This window comes from Erinaceus europaeus, chromosome 2, assembly GCF_950295315.1.
Source record: "Erinaceus europaeus chromosome 2, mEriEur2.1, whole genome shotgun sequence".
Taxonomy (NCBI): Eukaryota; Metazoa; Chordata; class Mammalia; order Eulipotyphla; family Erinaceidae; genus Erinaceus; species Erinaceus europaeus.
This window is the reverse complement of record NC_080163.1, coordinates 109,356,663-109,376,238: the sequence shown is the minus strand read 5'-3', so window position 1 is coordinate 109,376,238 and position 19,576 is coordinate 109,356,663. Positions and strand designations below refer to the sequence as shown.

The 19,576-nt window shown below is 36.4% G+C and overlaps 1 protein-coding gene across 4 annotated transcripts in view; it reads right to left on the bottom strand.

The window, feature by feature from the left end:
- Nucleotides 1-19,576, bottom strand: part of FZD3 (frizzled class receptor 3) — a 94,365-nt gene that overhangs the window by 61,981 nt on the left and 12,808 nt on the right. For 3 of the 4 annotated variants that reach the window (XM_060184891.1, XM_060184894.1, XM_060184895.1), the window contains exons 2-3: nucleotides 17,742-18,269; nucleotides 1,026-1,222 (exon numbers count right to left, since the gene is read on the bottom strand). In XM_060184891.1, coding sequence (XP_060040874.1) covers nucleotides 1,026-1,222; nucleotides 17,742-17,930 — 386 coding nt within the window. In that variant the 5' untranslated portion in view covers nucleotides 17,931-18,269. Of the gene's footprint in view, nucleotides 1-1,025; nucleotides 1,223-17,741; nucleotides 18,270-19,144; nucleotides 19,216-19,576 lie in introns of those variants that run through there. The other variant, XM_060184893.1, reaches the window with a different exon arrangement.

Here is a 19,576-nt window from a genome sequence, read left to right as displayed (position 1 = left end):
TAAAGATAAATTTTAAAACTTTAAAATAAAAAGGACACCTAATAAAGTAATACATGAATATTTTCTTCTCTTACTAAAAATAAATAGTATTATTTTTATTTATTTAAAATATTTATTTAATAGTATTATTTTTAAAACCAAAAAAATGTAAGGGAAAAAAATCAACTGACTACCTTATATTTTCATCTTTCTTCTTTGAAAATTTTGTTCATAAACGTGACTTTAGGGGGGTAAGTTACTTCTATAGGCGGTAGCACAGTGGTTTAGCGCACAGGACGCAAAGCGCAAAAACCAGCACTTCACCTGCAGGGAAGCGGTGAAGCAGGTCTGCAGGTGTCTATCTTTCTCTCCCCCTCTCTGTCTTCCCCTCCTCTCTCCATTTTTCTCTGTCCTATCCAGCAACAATAACAACACTACTACTAACAATAATAATGATAACAGCACTGATAAACAAGGGCAACAAAAAGGGGGAGGGAAACAATGCTTTAAAAAAAAGTAACTTTTTGGGGGTTGACCAGTGGCATACCCAGTAGAAAATACACTTTACCATGCACAAGGACCCAAGTTCTAGCCCACCACCCCACCCACGCCCGCAGGGGGAAGCTTCCCAGTGAACCAACGCTGCAGGTATAGGTGTTTTTCTCCCTCCCTCTCTATCTCATCCTTCCCTCTTTGTTGTTTCTATAAAAAAAAAAAAAAAAAAGAAAAGAGAAAAAAGAAACAGAGAGACAGAAAAGGACAGAGGGGGGAGAGAAAGACAGACACCTACAGACCTGCTTTATCACCAGTAAAATGATCCCCCTGCAGGTAGGGAGCCACGGCTCCAAGCGGGATCCTTAGCTGATCTTGCACTTCCGGTGTCATATGCGCTTTACCCACTGCGTTATCGTCTGGCCCCCTGAACCCAGATCTTAGCACATGGTAATGTATGTGCTCAACCTGGTGTGCCACTGCTGAGCTCTCAACATGTAATTTTTTAAATACTGCAACATAACTAATGATCCGTGAAAATCTGATTACCGCACCTACTGCATTCCATATCTTTAGGCCAAGGAACACCGAACATCTCCATAAGCTTTGAACACTCGCTGTAAGCCCGCTGACATAGCCTCCGACAGGGAAGTGTGACACGTCCATATTCCATACAGATAGGAGCATAGAGTGCACAAAGAAATGGCCGGAAATCCCGAGAACAATCCAGATTCACCATAGGGTGGAATGGCTAGGAAGAAATGAAAATTAAATTATCAGAGAAAGTTGTGTTAAAGCTTTCTACATGTGGCATTGCAAATATGTGTTATTTTTACATTTTAAAATATTCTTATCGTTATTAAAATCCCTATCGGGGCATTTTCCTTTTTTAAAACAAAATCTTCTTTCTACCCCCTAGAAATTCTGATGTGGTTAGTATCAGATGAGGTGTATCCCCAACTCTATTCAAGTAGCGTTAATGAAGAGGCAGGACCTAGCCACTGATAACAATATGACCCATTTTACATACTAAAATCCACAAAAGATACATGCCAAGAAAGTTATCACTGCTTGATAATGGAACTATAGATTTTAGTTTTCCCCTTTCTACAATTTTGTCAAATAACACAGAAGAGAGAGGAGAAAAGATTTATACATTTTGGTAGTTATTTTGAGAAATAGGACAGGGTAGGATCCCTCATCTTGGTCTCATTTTCTTGTTCTATTTATATTAAAAAAATATTTTTCAAAACAGGTTTATTTAAACTTTGAAATCACATGATGTAAAAAGAACACTGTGAGCTGATATTAAAGAAATGAAAAGAAAAAAATAGCTCCAAATACAAGACTATGCAAAAATAATAACTAGGCCACAGGAAAAATAGCCTACATCCTATGAAATATGCATCTGGGTTCTTTTTTTTTTTTTTTTAACTTTTAGGAACTTATTAAGGAAATGTTGATTTATAGGATTTTTGTTATCACAAAGATACACTTCTACTTTTTTCCCAAGATAGGTCAGTGCCTTTCAACCTCAACCAAACCATTATCTTATTCCCCCATAGAGACTTAGATGCTTCCCAATGCAATTCCCAAGCAATGCTTCAGGTGTAGATGTCTTTCTTCCTCCCTCTCTCTATCTCACCCTTCTTCTCTTCTGTTTCTATTAAAAAAAAAAAGAAGAAAGAAAAAGAAACAGAGAGACAGAAAAGGAAAGTGACGAGAAGAAAAGGAGAGAAAAGATAAATAAAACTGTTATCAGGAACGATGGATTTATTGTGCAGACATGGAGCCCACAATAACTTTGGGGGCAATAATAATAAATGAATAAATACACTTATTTCTTTCCGTCATCAGTGCACCACCTTCTGGGATGACTTTTTAAGACAGAAAAGGAAAGATAACAAAGGTGATTATGCTTAGTGTAATAAGCAAAGATATGAAGGACAATTAACAGAAGGTTTCACTCATGTGGAATCTAGAGAACTGATAAACTTGAACTTGCAAGCGTTAAGGATCCCGGTTCGAGCCCCTGGCTCCCCACCTGCAGGGGAGTCGCTTCACAGGCGGTGAAGCAGGTCTGCAGGTGTCTGTCTTTCTCTCCACCTCTCTGTCTTCCCCTCCTCTCTCCATTTCTCTCTGTCCTATCCAACAATGAACAATATCAACAATAGCAATAATAATAACCACAACGAGGCTACAACAACAAGGGCAACAAAAGGGGGAAAAATGGCCTCCAGGAGCGGTGGATTCATGGTGCAGGCACTGAGCCTAGCAATAACCCTGGAGGAAAAAAACTTGAACTTGCAAAAAACAAAAAACAAATGCAAGCAAACTGTTGCTGAGACTTGTGAAAATTATGGTACTAATCTTTGGGAGGTAGGAGGTTGGGAACAAAGAACTAAACTCTGTAATTGTATAATGATGTAATCCATTATAATCATAAATAAAAATAATAAGGGAGAGAACTTTATTAGAAAAATTAAGATATTATAAAAATTGAGGTTACGGTGAAGTTAACAAGTCCACTGGAAAAAATTATAAATTACCAAGACTCAAAAGCACAAAAATATCTATAAAAAAATTTGACACAACATCAAAATCATTCCACAAATAAAACTCTAAAATGACTTCCCTAGCAAAAGTTTATCAAAAACAGAAAGAACTTAGAGCAATCATGTATAAACTCTTCCCTTAAAAGTAAGAAATGGCACCTTTCTCAACTCATATTATAAAACCAACATAATTTTTTATAACAAAATCCAACATGGACAATGTAAGAAGAGAATTACACCTCATGATCATAGATATAAATATCCCAAGGTTAGTAAATTAACCCCAAAATATATACAAATAATATGGCACACAAAACAAAAAAATTCCCAAGGATACAGTGTTTTATCATTTGAAAGAACAGCAAATGAAATTTACATTAATCCAGAAGTATATTAAAAGCATACATACCACAACCTAGGGATTTAACAGAAACTGAAGGTTGATTATAATTCAAAATCAATGCACTCTACTAAATTAACATACTAACAAAGAAGTATCATATCGGTGGGAGACGGGCGGTAGCGCAGTGGGTTAAGCACATATGGCGCAAAGCACAAGGACCAGTGTAAGGATCCCAGTTCGAGCCCCCAGTTCCCCACCTGCAGGGGAGTCGCTTCGCAAGCGGTGAAGCAGGTCTGCAGGTTGTCTATCTTTCTCTCCCTTTCTGTCTTCCCCTCCTCTCTCCATTTCTCTCTGTCCTATACAACATCAACGGCAATAATAACAATAAAACAAGGGCAACAAAAAGGAAATAAATATTAAAAAAGAAGAAATATCACATCAGCATAATAACACCATAATAACACCAAGTTCAAGTTTTTTGCAAGTTCAAGCAAAGCTGACATAAAGGGTAACTTCTTAATTTAAAAACTAATTGTTGGTTGTCATAAAACAGTTGTACATAAGATAGGACTAGAACTAATTTGGGAACTCACCAAATCACCAGGGCATCCAGAAACCACAACTCTGCCCAGACCTCTAGCTCTACCCAGTTGAGAAACTTCTCAAAAGAACAAGGAATATCAAAGATCACCTGAGACTGCAACAAGATGAGACTGGGACTACGATGGGAACCCACCAAGTCACTGGTGAGAGAAAACACATGTGGCTCATGGATAGAGAAGAGCCTAAGGAGAGATTCCTGGGGCTATCTACACCCGAGCAGAGGGTAATAGTCTGGCAGTATTCCAGTTGTGGAGCCACCTCCAGTGTGTTTTACCAACAAAAAGACCGCTGAAGGGAGGAGAGGACTCCCCTAAGACTCACCAAATGCAACTGTGAGTCTCCATTTGCTATTGCTCATTGGAGGTTGGAGCAGCAGAGGGAGGCACTGTGCTGACGTGGGGGATGAGGGGGTGGGCAGAGCACTGACCTGGAAACTCAGGAGAAGTTCTACACCCTGGTGGTCTAGTGATGGGGCTGTAAGTGGAAGCCTTTTCACATTGTTCTCCTGATAAGAACATGGTGAATAATTGCCTCAGAACCTACAGACTATAAACGTGACTTGTTTAGAAACTCACAGGGCCCAGCAGTGGTGCCCAACTCAGCTCTGGCTGCCAGCAGAGAAGCTGAATTGAGTCCAGAGCTTTGGATCCTTGGGTTGTGGGAATCTCTTTGCATAACCACTGTGCTATGTCTCCCCCACCCTGCTTTATCTATTGGTCAGGAGTGAGTGATTAAGCTAAAAAACCTGTTTATAGGTAAAAAGCTCTCAGGCAACCATACCCTACATGAAAGAAAAAGAACAAAAGAGGCTTTTAACAGCACTTTGCTTCAACTCAAGGATTGAGATAACATTGAAACAACAGTTAATTTCCAAAACTGTGAACTCTTTAAGTACCCTACTTAGACACAAGTCAATCTAGGCAAAAGTGATCAGTGGACTGAAAAGTACTGAGAAAAGGACCTCATTACACACTATAATAATGGATAAACCAAGGAGAAACATTGGAGAAATGAACTAGGACAAAAGTCCAGCTAAAAGCCCCCCAAAGGTAAAGCACAGAAAAATGAGATTAACATACAAATGCTAGTTGAGGAATTAGTCACAGGAGTGAGTAAAGAGTTTAAAAGAATTGTCATCAGAAATGCAGAAACAACAAATGAGACTCTGAAAGAAAGCTATCTCGAGGTAATTAGAGAGTTGAACGCTGAAATAGTTGAGCTAAGAACACAACTAGCTGAACAAGCTAAAACAGTATCAGAACAGGGTAACAAAATAGATGAACTCCAGAAAACAATAGAGGGGAGAGAGAATAGAATCAATGAGGCTGAGACAGAATTAGCAAGATCAAGGACAAATTAGAGACAACTAAAAAAGAAGTAAGAGATCTCAAGAAGAGATTAAGAGATACTGAAAACAACAACAGAGACCTATGGGATGGCTTCAAAAGAAATAATATACACATTATTGGCTTACCAGAGGAAGAAAGAGAGGGAGGGGAAGAAAGCATTCTTCAGGACATAATAGCTGAGAACTTCTCTAGTCTAGACAACAAAAAAGACATAAAGGTTCAAGGAGCCAGAGGGTCCCAAACAGAATTAACCCAAATTGAAAGACAAGACACATCCTATTTAGAATGAATAGGAATAAGGATAAAGAAAGGATCCTGAAGGCTGCAAGAGAAAAACAAAGAGGCACCTACAGAGGAAAACCCATAAGATTAGCAGCAGACTTCTCCACACAAACACTACAGGCCAGAAGAGAATGGAAAGATGTCTGTCGAGTACTCAATGAGAAAGGCTTTCATCCAAGACTACTGTATCCTGCTAGACTGTCATTCAGACTAGATGGAGGCATCAAAACCTTCTCAGACAAGCAACAGTTGAAGGAATCAACTACCACCAAGCCTGCCCTGGAAGAAATTCTGAAAGGTCTCCTATAAACAGTCAGACCACCATAAATATGTCATGTATCAGAGCACTCTAAAAACCTACAATAATGGCATTAACATATCTTCAATCTATGATATCAACAAATGTCAATGGCCTGGATTCACCTATTAAAAGGCACAGAGTAGGAAGATGGATCAGAAAACATAACCCAACAATATGCTGTCCACAGGAAACCCACCTAACTCAACAAGACAAACACAGACTCAAAGTGAAAGGATGAAAAACTATCATACCAGACAATGGACCAAAAAAAAGGGAACAGCTATGCTCATACCTGACATGATAAACCTTAAAATAAATAAAACTGAAAAAGACAGGGATGGATATTACTTAGTGCCCAGAGGTTCACTCAATCAAGAGGACTTAATGATTATCAACATCTATGCACCTAAGGAGAGGCCGTCTAAATACATCAAACATCTATAGCAATTTATTAACAGCAACATAGTAGGGGACTTCAACACCCCACTCTCTCAACTTGACAGATCATCCAGGCAGAAAATCAATAATGAAATGAGGGAGCTAAATGAAGAGATAGATAATTGAGAACTATTGGACATTTTCAGAGTAAAAATGGTGATTTCACCATTTCCTGCCCATCTTGGATGGAGCTTGAAGAAATCATGTTAAGTGAAATAAGTTAGAAAAAGCAGGATGAATATGTGATGATCTCACAAGCAGAAGTTGAAAAACAAGATCAGAAGAGAAAACACTAAGCAGTACTTGGACTGGAGTTGGTGTGTTGCACCAAAGTAAAAGACTCTGGGGTGGGTGGGTTGAGGCGGTAGTTCAGGTCCTGGAACACGATGGAAGAGGACCTAGTGTGGTTGTATTGTTGTGTGGAAAAATGAGAAACGTTATGCATGTACAAACTACTGTATTTACTGTCGACTGTAAAATATTAATCCCCAATAAAGAAATTAAAAAAAAAAAACAGTTGTACATATCTTTAAAAAAAGTATTTATTCATTTATTTATATTTGCTACCAGGGTTTTTGCTAGAGCTTCATTCTGTTTGATGCTGCTGCTTTTCACTCCCAGTACAGGGAGACAGAGAGTGAGAGACAGAGACAGAAGTAGAGATACTACAACACTGCCTCACTGTGAAAGTTCACCTTTGCATGGTGTTTCTAAGTAGTAGCTGAGGTTCAAACTTAGGCCTTGTGCATGGCAAGGTCTGTGCTCTCCTAGGTGAACTATCCCCAGACCCAATCTATACATGTGATAAAACTAGAAAGCTAGTCTGGTGAGATAGCACAATAGTGTACAGGATTTGTATTGGAGACATTCCAGGTTCAATCACTGATACCACATATGTTCTGGTAACAATGTTCTGGTAAGAAAAAGAAAGTTTCAAAAACTTTATAAACAAGTGTAGGCATACACACACAGATTAGTAAATAGAAACACTGGTAATATGCTTAGCCTATAGATTTTATCAGTATCAATGTTCTTTCTGATTTTGACAGTGTATAATAGTTGTAAAGGATTGTAAGACTGGGGGAATGCTAGATAACACACACACACACACACACACACACACACACACACACACACACACACAATCTATACCACTGCAACTTCCCATGAGTCAATATTATTTTAAAATTAAAAAGTAGGGGTCAGCAAGATAGCTCACTTGAATTGTATGCCTGCTTTGTCATATGCATGAACCAGGTTTGAGTTTGCCCCAACCACATTGGAAGAAACTGTGGTATTTTTTTCCCTCACTTCTTTTTTCTCTGTTTCTATTTGAAAAAAAAAAAAAAAGAAGAAGTAATTTTGGATTGGTGAAGTCTCATTGATGACAGCAACAACAAAAAGTTTATATATTATATTCACACACACACACATATATATATGTATCCCACACAAATATGAATTTATCTTAATCAAGTCTCAAATTTGCTTGGCACACAGCAATATATAAAATGTCTAATGATTTAATATTCCACTATTATTAATACAATATCTGTGAGACCCATCATGAATTACAAAACTGACTTGAGTGACTACTTTGTGCTGCCTGCACTGACCTTAAAGCTACAAGTTTTTACTTCTGTCACTTCACAGCTTTATGTACTGTTCTTTGTTCTATATTGAGCACATGTTACAGTGCTCAAAGCCCAGGGTTCAAGCCCCTGATCCCCACCTTGAAGGGGGATTGCTTCACAACCAGTGAAGCAGTACTGCAGGTGTTTCTCTTCTCTGTCTCTAACCAATACAGAGATAAAAAATATATTTTTAATATTAACTTATTGACACTATAGACTAGGCAATGTTTTAAGCGCTTTAAATATCTATCTTCTCTAACCCCTCAACAATCCTGTAAGATAAGTGCTATTATTATTAATTCACTGTATAACATTTGTAAAGTAAATGAGGCACAAAGACTAATTTGCTCAAGATCATATAGCTATAAAGACAAATCCTAGCATTCTAACTAGAGTTCTTGTATTTAATCAATTTGTATACAACCTCTCTAAACTTCACTTTTCCCTTCTGTGAAATGGTCTTACTGACACATAAACAATTTTATTAAAAACAGCCTTTCAGTCCAGTAAACTATGACTTATAAAAGGAGATTAGGGAAAAGTTGCTAGTTAATAGAGCTGTAGTAGGTCTATTCTTAGGGTATAAGAAACCCTACTAATCATTTTCCACAAAAAGGTCAACAGGAATAATGATGTTCTTAAAAAGCAAAACAAATAATGGTTGAACCTCAATATCACTGTGCTAGATGAAAGAAACCAGTCACAAAAAGACGAGAAAAAAAAAAACTATATGAATATATCTATATAAAACTGTGGAAAATAAAAAATTAATACACAGTAACAGAAAGCAGATCAGTAGTAGTTGCTTATAATAGAGAGTCAACTAAGAACATAGACTACAAAGGGATACAGAGGAATTTCGAGGTGTTAGAAATGTTGTATACTTTTGATTGTGGTGATGGTTCTATGGGTGTATATATACATGTCAAAATTGATGGAACTGAACACTTTAAATGGGTACAGTTTGTTGTGTGCAAATTATACCTCAATAATGCTATTATGCAAAACAAAATATTAACATTTTTCAAGTAAGCAAGCTACTTTAATTTTGACTATAACAAATTTTAATCTCAGCAAAATCAAAATAAAAAATGAGGCAGTATAAATACAACAATGCTGAGAACAAATACATAAGATAAAAATAAACTATGCAGGGAGTCGGGCTGTAGCGCAGTGGGTTAAGCGCAGGTGGCGCAAAGCCCAAGGACGAGCCTAAGGATCCCGGTTCAAGCCCCCCGCTCCCCGCCTGCAGGGGAGTCGCTTCACAGGTGGTGAAGCAGGTCTGCAGGTGTCTGTCTTTCTCTCCCCCTCTGTCTTCCCCTCCTCTCTCCATTTCTCTCTGTCCTATCCAACAACAACATCAATAATAACTACAACAATAAAACAACAAGGGCAACAAAAAGGAATAAATAATAAATAAATATTAAAAAAAAAAACTATGTAGTGGTTGAGGAAGTCTTAAGTTGGTGGTGGTAGTATGCAGACACAACACTGGGAGATAAGAATTTGTATTCATTTTACAATGATTGTCTTATTGACCATTATTTCCTCAATAAAATTATTTGGAAAGAAAAATACTATGGAAGCCATCTATTAAGTAATAAATAAAAAGAACTTTAGTTGATTAAATTTTAAGACTCTTACTGAATACATCTTTAAACAGGATACTTTTTGTCCACTAAATCAAGTTCAGGGCATAAGTTTACAAACTGAAAAGTAACTTCCAAAAATTAAATCTCCGGGTGTCTACAACAAAGCTGCACTACATGGAACCTTCCATTCTTTGTTCAAATTCAAATCGACCAAGTCTTTGTGTTTCTATTCTCCTTCTACTTTCAAATTTCCATTCCTGTTACCATAGGAACCTGCTAGCTGACAAGCCTTCAAGCATAGCAACAGCCCAAGCTTACCAAGGGGTATGAAAAGGGGACAGTGTCAAAGGCCAAAATTTGACTCATGAGAATCAGAATTCCAACCTTTGTCCCCCTACAATGGGTTTGGTAACCATAGAAACTGTGTCCTATTGGTTTGGGGAATATTATGACTAAATTCACTAAATCTGAAATCAAATGTAGAGACTGAATTTTTTAAAATGATATTCATAATTTAAGTGATTTAAAATAAGGTCTTTAAGTGATTTAAAATAAGATTTGCCTATTACATATCTTAATTCTTTAAATGTTTCATGATAGCATAACAAATACTTTCCAATAGTCTTCTGATAAGCTGGCTTGCATTAATCTGCCATTATCACAGGAGCTTACTTATATTTTACTTTTCTTTATGAGAACACTTTTAATATTTAAAATATCATGAAATGTTTTTAATTACTTAGTCTGTCTCAAAACAAAACTTTATGAGCCAATTTTAATTGAAAACAAGTATTTAAGGTATTCCTCTATGTAACATCATACACGAAAATCAGTTTAAAAAATTTAAAGCTATAGAACCCAGGTTCAAGCCTCCGCTCCCCACCTGAAGGGGGAACGGTTTTTGAGTGGTAAAGTAGGGCTGCAGGTGTCTTTCTGTCTCTCCCTATCAATCCCTCCCCTCTCAATTTCTGTTTTATCCCATAAGTAAAGACAATTTTAAATAAATAAATAAATCTTTAAAAAAAATTTAAAGCTATTATTTTTACCTCAATCAGAAATAACTAAATACAAGTAATTCTCTACTACTTCTATGTACATTTTCAATTTAGAAGTTTTTTAAATTCCTGGCTGCTTTCCCTGTCACAGAACACACTTCTCAAGCTACTTCACTAGATTATTGTTTGCTTAGGAAAAAACCAGCCTATTAATATTAATGCACACAAAAGATAATAAAGGAAGTAAATCTCCTAGATAATGTAGATACTCTAAAAATGCCAACTATGAATTCCAAAAATAAACACAATCAAAATTTTCATTTTCTAACAAGCCTATTTACAAAATGTAAATAAGTTATTAAGTTATATAAGTTAATAAGTATATTGAAGTATATTTTCTAGTCTATCATGAATTTCAAGGTACATTAAAATACAAAAAAAAAAACCCAGAACCTGATTATATTCTATATGTGACCTGAAAGTCTGATCCCCCATATGAATCTTCTCTCTTTTCAATGCTCTTAGCACTTTAAATCTTTCCTGTAGTTTTTGTCAAGTTCTTTCTGGCATTTCAGTCACTCAGTCATCTTAAAGGTACTGTAACTGGGAGTGAGACCAAAAAAAAAAAAAGGGTAGTCAGAATTTTGTTTTTGTCAAATATATTTATTTGTTTGGGGGCGGGGAAGAACACAAGCACCAACGCATCACTTTGGCACATCTAATGCTGGGTACTGAACTCAGAATCTCCTGCTTGAGATTCCAACACTTTATCCACTGTGCCACCTCCCAGGCCACTACTTGAAATTTCTAAAAATTGAGCTTCCATACTAACCATACTGTTTTAAAAGTGTAATTGTCACATTATATGAAAAATCATACAATATAAACATTAAATAAATAGCATAGAGAACACAAATAAAACGGAATAATTGGGGAACAACTACTATTGAACCTGATGAAAATTCTTACAGTCAATTACTACTCTTGAACATGCATATACTTTTTTTTCTCCAACAAAAACAGAATGATACATATATAATGTTTTGTTATCTACCCCTACCCTTCCCCTTATTTAATACGTGCATCAAGTAAAATTTTGACAGAGAAGAAGAATATAAAGTAGAAGGAACAATGGACTAGGGATGGAAAAGTTGAGTTGTTTCATTCTTTGCTTACTTATATCCTTTATAAGAAGAAAAACACATAATGATAAAAGCTTCAGGTCATTTTAACCCCCACCCTAAGAAATGGCAGAATAAACACCAGTGTTCATAGGTATATGGGTAAGGTTGGTAATGGGATATACCCTCCATGCACACTATGCTTTACAACTGCAGAGAATATTAAATTCTCAGGTACCACCCCATAATTATGACAACTACCACCTTTACAGAATTTAGCATGTTAAAATTTTCATTAACTAATTCAAGCATTCACTTAGCAGTTACTGTGAGTGAAGTACTGTTAGATGCCGGGCATACAAAAAGAATAGCCTTGATTTCTACAGAAAAAACCAAGAAAGAAACTACCTAAATATCCATCAAAAGGAACCGAGTGAAAAAACCAAAAACAACTCTGTACCCACTTGGACGGTTGTTATAAAAATAATAATAATAGGCAGGCAAAACAGCTCACCTGGACAGTGTGCCTACATTGCCGTGTGTGAGTCAGTTTGAACCTCATCATTTTAGAGGAAGCTTCCATCCAATGGTCTCTTATCTATATTTCAAAAAGTGAGGTTGAAGGGGTAAAACCCTGGTGATGACACAGTATTAACAACACTAATTAACTGAAAATAACAAGTGTTGGGGAGAATATGGTGAAATTAGAACACTTCTTCTACATTGTTGGTGAAAATTCAAAGAAAGCAGCTGTGGAAAACAGTATGATGGTTCCTCAGAAAAGTAAACAAAAAAATTAATGTATTAGAGGCCTGTCAGACTGAGCTTCACTGACGGGAGACAGATGACCAGGGACTCATGGCTGAGCTGTACGCAGTATCTTTTTATTCATGCAGAACGCAGCATAATCTAAGCCAAGCTAAGCTAAACTAAACTGAAAACTCACAAACCTGTTCTTATATATACTTGCCAAGTAGGGTGTAAACAGGATGTGACATAGAGAGGGTGGAGCAAAAAGAGATTGGTGAAAATCAGGGTGTGACAAGGAGAGGGGGCAGAGCAGGCAAGAATTCTACCACTGAACCACCAATGCCCTGGAGGGAGGGTGGTGCTTAGTTAACAGTGGTTATGTAAATAGAATACAGTGTTAAGCAGGGGGGATTAAACCAAATGAAACAGAAGGGGTTTTTAGAAGCAGAATTAGAAGCATACCAACAGGGGCCGGGTATGGTACACCTGGTGAAGTGTACACGTTACCATGCAGAAGGACCCAGTCAGCAACCCTATTCCCCCATCTGTGGGGGGCAGGAGTGGAGGAGAAGCTTCACAAGCTGTGAAGTAGGTCTGCAGGTCTCCCTTTCTCCTCCCCCCCCTTTTTTTCCCCTCCAGAGTTATCCCAGCTCCCCACCTACAAGGGAGATGCTTCACAAGCAGTGAAACAAGTTTGCAAGTGTCTTTCTCTTACCCTCTCTATCTCCCCATCTCCCTCAATTTCTCTCTATCCTATCAAATAAAATAGAAAGAAAAAATAAATAAAAGGAAAGGAAAAAAATAGCCATCAGGAGTGGTGGATGTGCAGTGCCACCACTGAGCTCCAGCAATAACCTTGGTGGCAATAAAACATAAATATATGGAAATTCTGACATATACTATATGATGACCCTTGAAGACAATATGCTGAGTAAAATAAGTCACAAAAGGATTATTGGCGATAGATTAACAAGGTAATTGTACTTAGTGCCACTGAACTATGTATACTTAAAACTGATTTTTTTTAAGTTAAAACGAGGGGCCAAGTGGAGGCGCATCTGGTTAAGTGCACACACTACATTGCACAAGGACCTGGGTTCCAGCCCCTGGTCCCCCCACCTGCAGGGGGAAAACTTCACAAGTGGTGAAGTAGGGCTACAGGTATCTCTCTCTCTCTCTCCTTATCTCCCTATCCTCTCAAATTTTCTGCCTCTGACCAACAATAAATAAAATAAAATTTTTTTTAAAGTGAAAACAAGTTTGTTTGAATAACTCGGATACTGATCCAAGCATTTTGTTTCTAATGAATTCTAAATGACATCTTGAATATCTAGGCTTTTAAGCCCTGGTTACCACTAGGAGCTATACTGTTGCTAGTTTCCTATATTACAAAAGACTTTGAGTGAGAATGACAAAAGAAAACAGGAAATGAAAGCAAATACAACTTATCCTGAGTTTTTCCTTTGATTATCCTAATAGTAGTCTGATTAAAAAAGGAAGGCAAAGAGAATATTAGCAATAGTGCAAACGACTTCCATGCACCAGAAGTCCTGGGTTCAATCCCTGCCACAAGTCAGAGTTGAACACTATCATGGCAAAAACAATCACAACAAACAAACCTTCTAGACTGATTAAAGATTACCTGAACTACATACAAACTACACAGGGTGACAGAAAAAGAATAATGCTCTGTATTCACAAAGCACTTTAACTTTTCAATGATGTATTTATATATCACAGTCTTTATAAAAACATTATAAAATGGACAGGCAAAATTTGCTTTCTAGGCCAAACCAATACAAACAAGTCACAAAACAAGTCAGTGGCAGAAGGTCTCTATGCCTATTTCAGTATTTTCCCCAGTAAATTGCCCCCTTCCTATTTTCAGCTGGGCTTTAGCTATCCAGTAAGAGGGGAAAGACTGCTCAAATCTCTCTCTCTCTTTTTATTTTATTTTATTTTTGCACAGAAACAAAGAGAAACTAGAGGGGGAGATTGAAAGGGAGACAGAGACACCTCAACTACTTCACCACTCATGAAATTTTCCCCCTTGTAGGTGAGGACTGACCAGGGTCTGTGCGTATTGCATGTGTGTGCTCAATCAGGTATGCTTGGACCCCCTGAGATCTCTTTTTATTAGCACTAAATATATACCTGATATAACATGGGCTGGTAAAGACAGCTGACAATTTGTTGACAACTTTTTATCTCTGCTGGGCAACTCTCAAAAATTTGCTTATCAATTTTGGGCAGCTAAAAATGGTTTGGAAAATTTAGGAATGAGAATATTTTTGTCTCAAATGCCATTAATACTCGGGGAAGAAAGAGGTATGACATTAAGAATTTATAAAGACTTAGCGTGGGGGGGGGATCAGATGACACACATTTGGTAGTCCACACAATACTAAGTGAAAAGTCTTGAGTTCAAGCACTGGCCCCCAACTCCAAGGGGACACTTCACAAGTAGTGTCTCTCCTCTCTGTCTCTTTCTTATCCTTTCTCTATCTGTGTCTCACCAGCTATCAATGAGGACAAAAAAAGGCTTACAGGAGTGATAGAATAGTCATTGTGTAGGTACTGAGCTCCATCAGTAACTCCAGTAACCAAAAAAAAAAAAAAAAAAGAGAGAGAGAACATGTGTGTGTATATGTGTATATTTTAGAATGAAATGACACCCCATTTAAACATGTCCCAATTCCAATAAACTTATAGACAAGGCATCATCTATATATAATGAAAGAACATCCAAGTGGTTGACAGTGAATAATCAAATCTGAAATAAGCCAGATTTTGCACTTTCTTTTATCTATGATATCCCTGGCTAATTCCTATACTAGTCTATTCAAACACTTTTTTTTTGCCTCCAGGGTTATTGCTGGGGCTCGGTGCCTGCTCTGTGAATCCACTGCTCCTGGAAGCATTTTTTCCCATTTTGTTGCCCTTGTTGTTAGTTATTATTGCCACTGCTGCTGCTGCTGTTTTGTTGGACAGGAGAGAAAGAAGTCAAGAGGAAGGGAAGGCAGAGGGGGAAGAGAAAGACACCTGCAAACCTGCTTCATTGCTTGTGAAGCGACCGCCTACAGGTGGGGAGCTCGAACCTGGATCCTTATGCTGGTCCTTGCGCTTTTGCGCCATGTGTGCTTAACCTGCTGTGCTACCACCAGGTCTCTCAAACACTTATTTTGACTCACCAAATACCAGCATGGGAATGAAACTTAGGCAGACCTATCTAGGAATGATGAAAGATGGTATTCCTAGGAAACTGTCATTTGATTCATCTAGTCCCACACTGAACATTTAGGAATGCACTGGGATTGTTTGCTTCAATTACTTGCTGTTAGAAAAAGCTGGATTCCTGGATGTGAGGGCAATGGTAGCATCAGCAGATCTAAATCCTTGTAAGGGCTATCCTTACTTTCATCTGGAAGTATGTGGTATTGATTGATGGGTTTTCATGCCCTTTGCTAGTACAGAAACTTTACATATTCAAACTGATTCTACCAATGGCATTGTTTTAACATGACATTCATACAAAAGGCAACAATTCCCAAATTACTTCATATCACTAGAGCCTCCTATTAGAATTGGCCACTTAAACACTCTCTCTAGAATGTATAAATTCAAACAGAAGCAATCTCAATGTCAATAAAATATCTATGCCACATGGAAAAGTTTCAGCAAAGGGTAGCAATTGTTTACCATGCCTTCATTATGAATGGTTCATGAATCTACAACAGATGCATATTGAGAACAAATACATCACCTTTCTAGTACCTTTCTGTTAGGATTATTTATAATGGATTTTAGAACAGAATTAATATTTTCAGATCATCTATTATATATCATACATTGGGCTAGTTTCTCAATAAATCTTCAAATTTATAATCTTAAAGAGAAAGTAGAAAATGTTTTGTTCAACTTAATACATTTTCAAATACTTGGAATAGATATGTTGCCCTCCACATTTCAACATCTATGAAATCTATGAATATTAATCTTTCCACATATTTTCCCAGATAAATGCTAGTCTACTTGAAGTAATGAACCTATAAAATAAAGAATTCTAAAGCATATAGACTTTGACCTGCTGAAAGCACTGTAATAGTAAAGGCTAAAATACAAAACAGTAAATTATGGGTACTTTACAACACTAATATTAGAATATGGGTAAATAGCAAGAATTGTCACTTTCAGAGTATACTTATTACGTTCCATCAACAAAAGTGCAAAAACTTTGCACATGTTTTCATTGTGTACCTTACAAAAGGGTGAATGATTACTATTAGCTCCATTTTATAAGTAAAAAATTATGTTAAAATTATTCACATACTTTGTCTAAAGTACTAGAGCTAGAAACTAGTAGAACTAGAATTCAAAGACAGGTCTGCCCTACTCCAAAGTCTCTGTTTCTTTTTATTTTTATTTATGTATTCCCTCTTGTTGCCCTTATTGTAGCTGTAGTCGTTGTTGGGCAGGACAGAGAGAAATGGAGAGAGGAGGGGAAGAAAGAGAGGGGGGAGAGAGAGAGACACCTGCAGACCTGCTTCACCACCTGTGAAGTGACTCCCCTGCAGATGGGGAGCCAGAGGCTCAAACCAAAGTGTCTGTTTCTTACAACTACTGTAAACTATCTTATCTGATAGGTATACTGTTGTCTACAATTCTTAAACTACAATATAAAAGCACATATTTGCTATAGTTTCTAACAATAATTTATTAGAAAGAACCTAAAGAATTATCATTAGAAAAATTCAAGTAACCAACTTTCAAAAAAAAAAACTCTGAAAATTCAAGAACAGGTAAATCACAGAAAAAAAACCCCTTCTCATTATTTTGAAGATATCATTACTAAAGTGATCAAATATCAGAAAATTACTTAAATAGTAAAGAAAATTCAAATACTGTAAACCACTAGAGGGTGAACATATGAACTCATTTTTGAAAATCATTTTACCTCCAATATTTAATGGCTTAATTTTAAATATACTATATTTTCTCTCTGCCAAAATTTTATTATCAATAAAATAATACAATTTTTAAACTTGGGAATAATTATTACCTTTTAAGTTCATATTTCACATTTGTTATAAAAGCAGATATGTTTACAAAATAATTAAAGTAACACTCCTCAAACATGAGTTCATCATTCTATTAAAGTTTAAACTGAAATGTTCAACTTTTAAATGAACACAATATAGTTTGATTAATATACTCTTTCCCCGTTATCAAACACATTCCTTAGATTAGTTAACAGGACAACATAAGAATTATTTTCTGAAATATGTCAAAGAATAAATCAAGTCTTACCTCCATTGCTAAAGCTGCTGTCTGTTGGTCATAATGATTCAGAAAATTAGGCATGAAGGTGGTATTATAAGGCAAATCTTGGCACATCCTCAAGGTAATAGGTTCACAAGAAAACAAGCTGTGCCCACCTGTATGCCTTGCAAACATAATCAAGGGCCAAAAATAGAAGACAACCCAACTCATAGCCATTCTTCCTAGATATAAATGAGATTTGGATGATGAGGCCTACTCGGTGTGTATTTTAGATCTTTATACACCTGCTGGTCTTAGCTTGAAAGTACTTCTATATCTTGCTGTTAAGTTCTTCAAACAGTTCAATACTCTGCACTGTCAGAGGTTTGTTAGCTTGTTCTCACAAAAGGCATTTGTTTTTGGTTTCACAATATGGGAAAATGACATCATCTTGTCTCTTCTTTTCATTTTATTACATAGGGCACGTTTGGCCAATATATCAAGTTGATCAACCACATTCCCAAACAACAGATTCCATCTTAATAGAAGATCTATTTCTTCCTTTGAATGAAATATCTGAAAAACATTTTATAAATGGGACAAATTAGTAGTTTCCTCTCAAATTATTAGGGACTTGATAGTTAAATATTTCTTTCAATAGATCAGTGAAGTTTCAGGGTACAAAATCAATACATAAAAATTAGTTATATTTCTATAGACTAATAATAAATTATATCAGGAGAAATAAAGAAAATAATCTTTGATGGAGAATATCATACTGACCTAAAAGATATAGTACATGGGCATCTAAGAGCAAGTTAGTACAGTTTTCCTACTTTATCATTTATGCTACATATTAAACAATATTGGCTATTTATACAAAACTATACTGGTGGGCTGGAGACAGCATAATGGTTATGTAAAAAGACTCATGCATTAAGTTCCATGGTCCCAGGTTCAAGCCCCTATATCACCATAGCCAGTGCTGAGCAGTGCACTGATAAAAAAATCAAATGAAAAAACTATATTGATTATATTAGTTGTAGATACAATGAAAGCCCCTTCAGCATTAATGGCAACTCCCCCCCCCCCACTTAGTAGAGGTTTATTGTACATGAGGTTTATTGTCTATGATAGCAATTTTTAATCTGTCAAAAAGTACAATTGATTCATTTTGAAAAACCTTTATGCTGTTATCCTTATTTTTATTTAAACATCTGCTATACTTGCAATCTGAGTTACTGAATGAAACAGTAATAGTGCATTTTTACACTATTTAGGCAGAAGTTATATGGGTGGGGGAGGCAAAATAGAAACAAATCAAAAGATAAGGATTCAAGCCATTTACTGGCTTTGTAAATGTAAAAATATCACTTTGTTCCTCTGAATTTAGAAATTTCCCCCTGAAAATATCACCTAAGAATGATATATGAAGGGGCTCGGTTATGTACCTGACCCCCATCTGGAGGGGGAAGCTTCAGAAGCAGTGCTGCTGGTATCTTTTTCTCTCCCTCTATATCTCCTCCCTTCTGTCTTGATTTCTCAGTCTCTATCCAATAAGTAAACAAAATAAACAAAATGAATGATATGTTAGTAAATTATTATATAATGTACATTAAAGTACATTAGTAATTTTATTACTGAACAGCAATCAACACAAAACTACCTCTACAGAATAACACTGAATCAGCAAATATAGAAAGTTCTGTAAGTATTATCAGGAAATTCCAATAACATTTCATCATTATTTTATAACGTGCAAAAAAAAAAATCAGTATTGTAAATGGAGAAACTCTCGACCAACAAGTGTTGAATTATAGGTAGTCAATAGGAAGAACAGAGCTCCTTCCTAAAATGTCACAACAGACATATGAATGATGCCC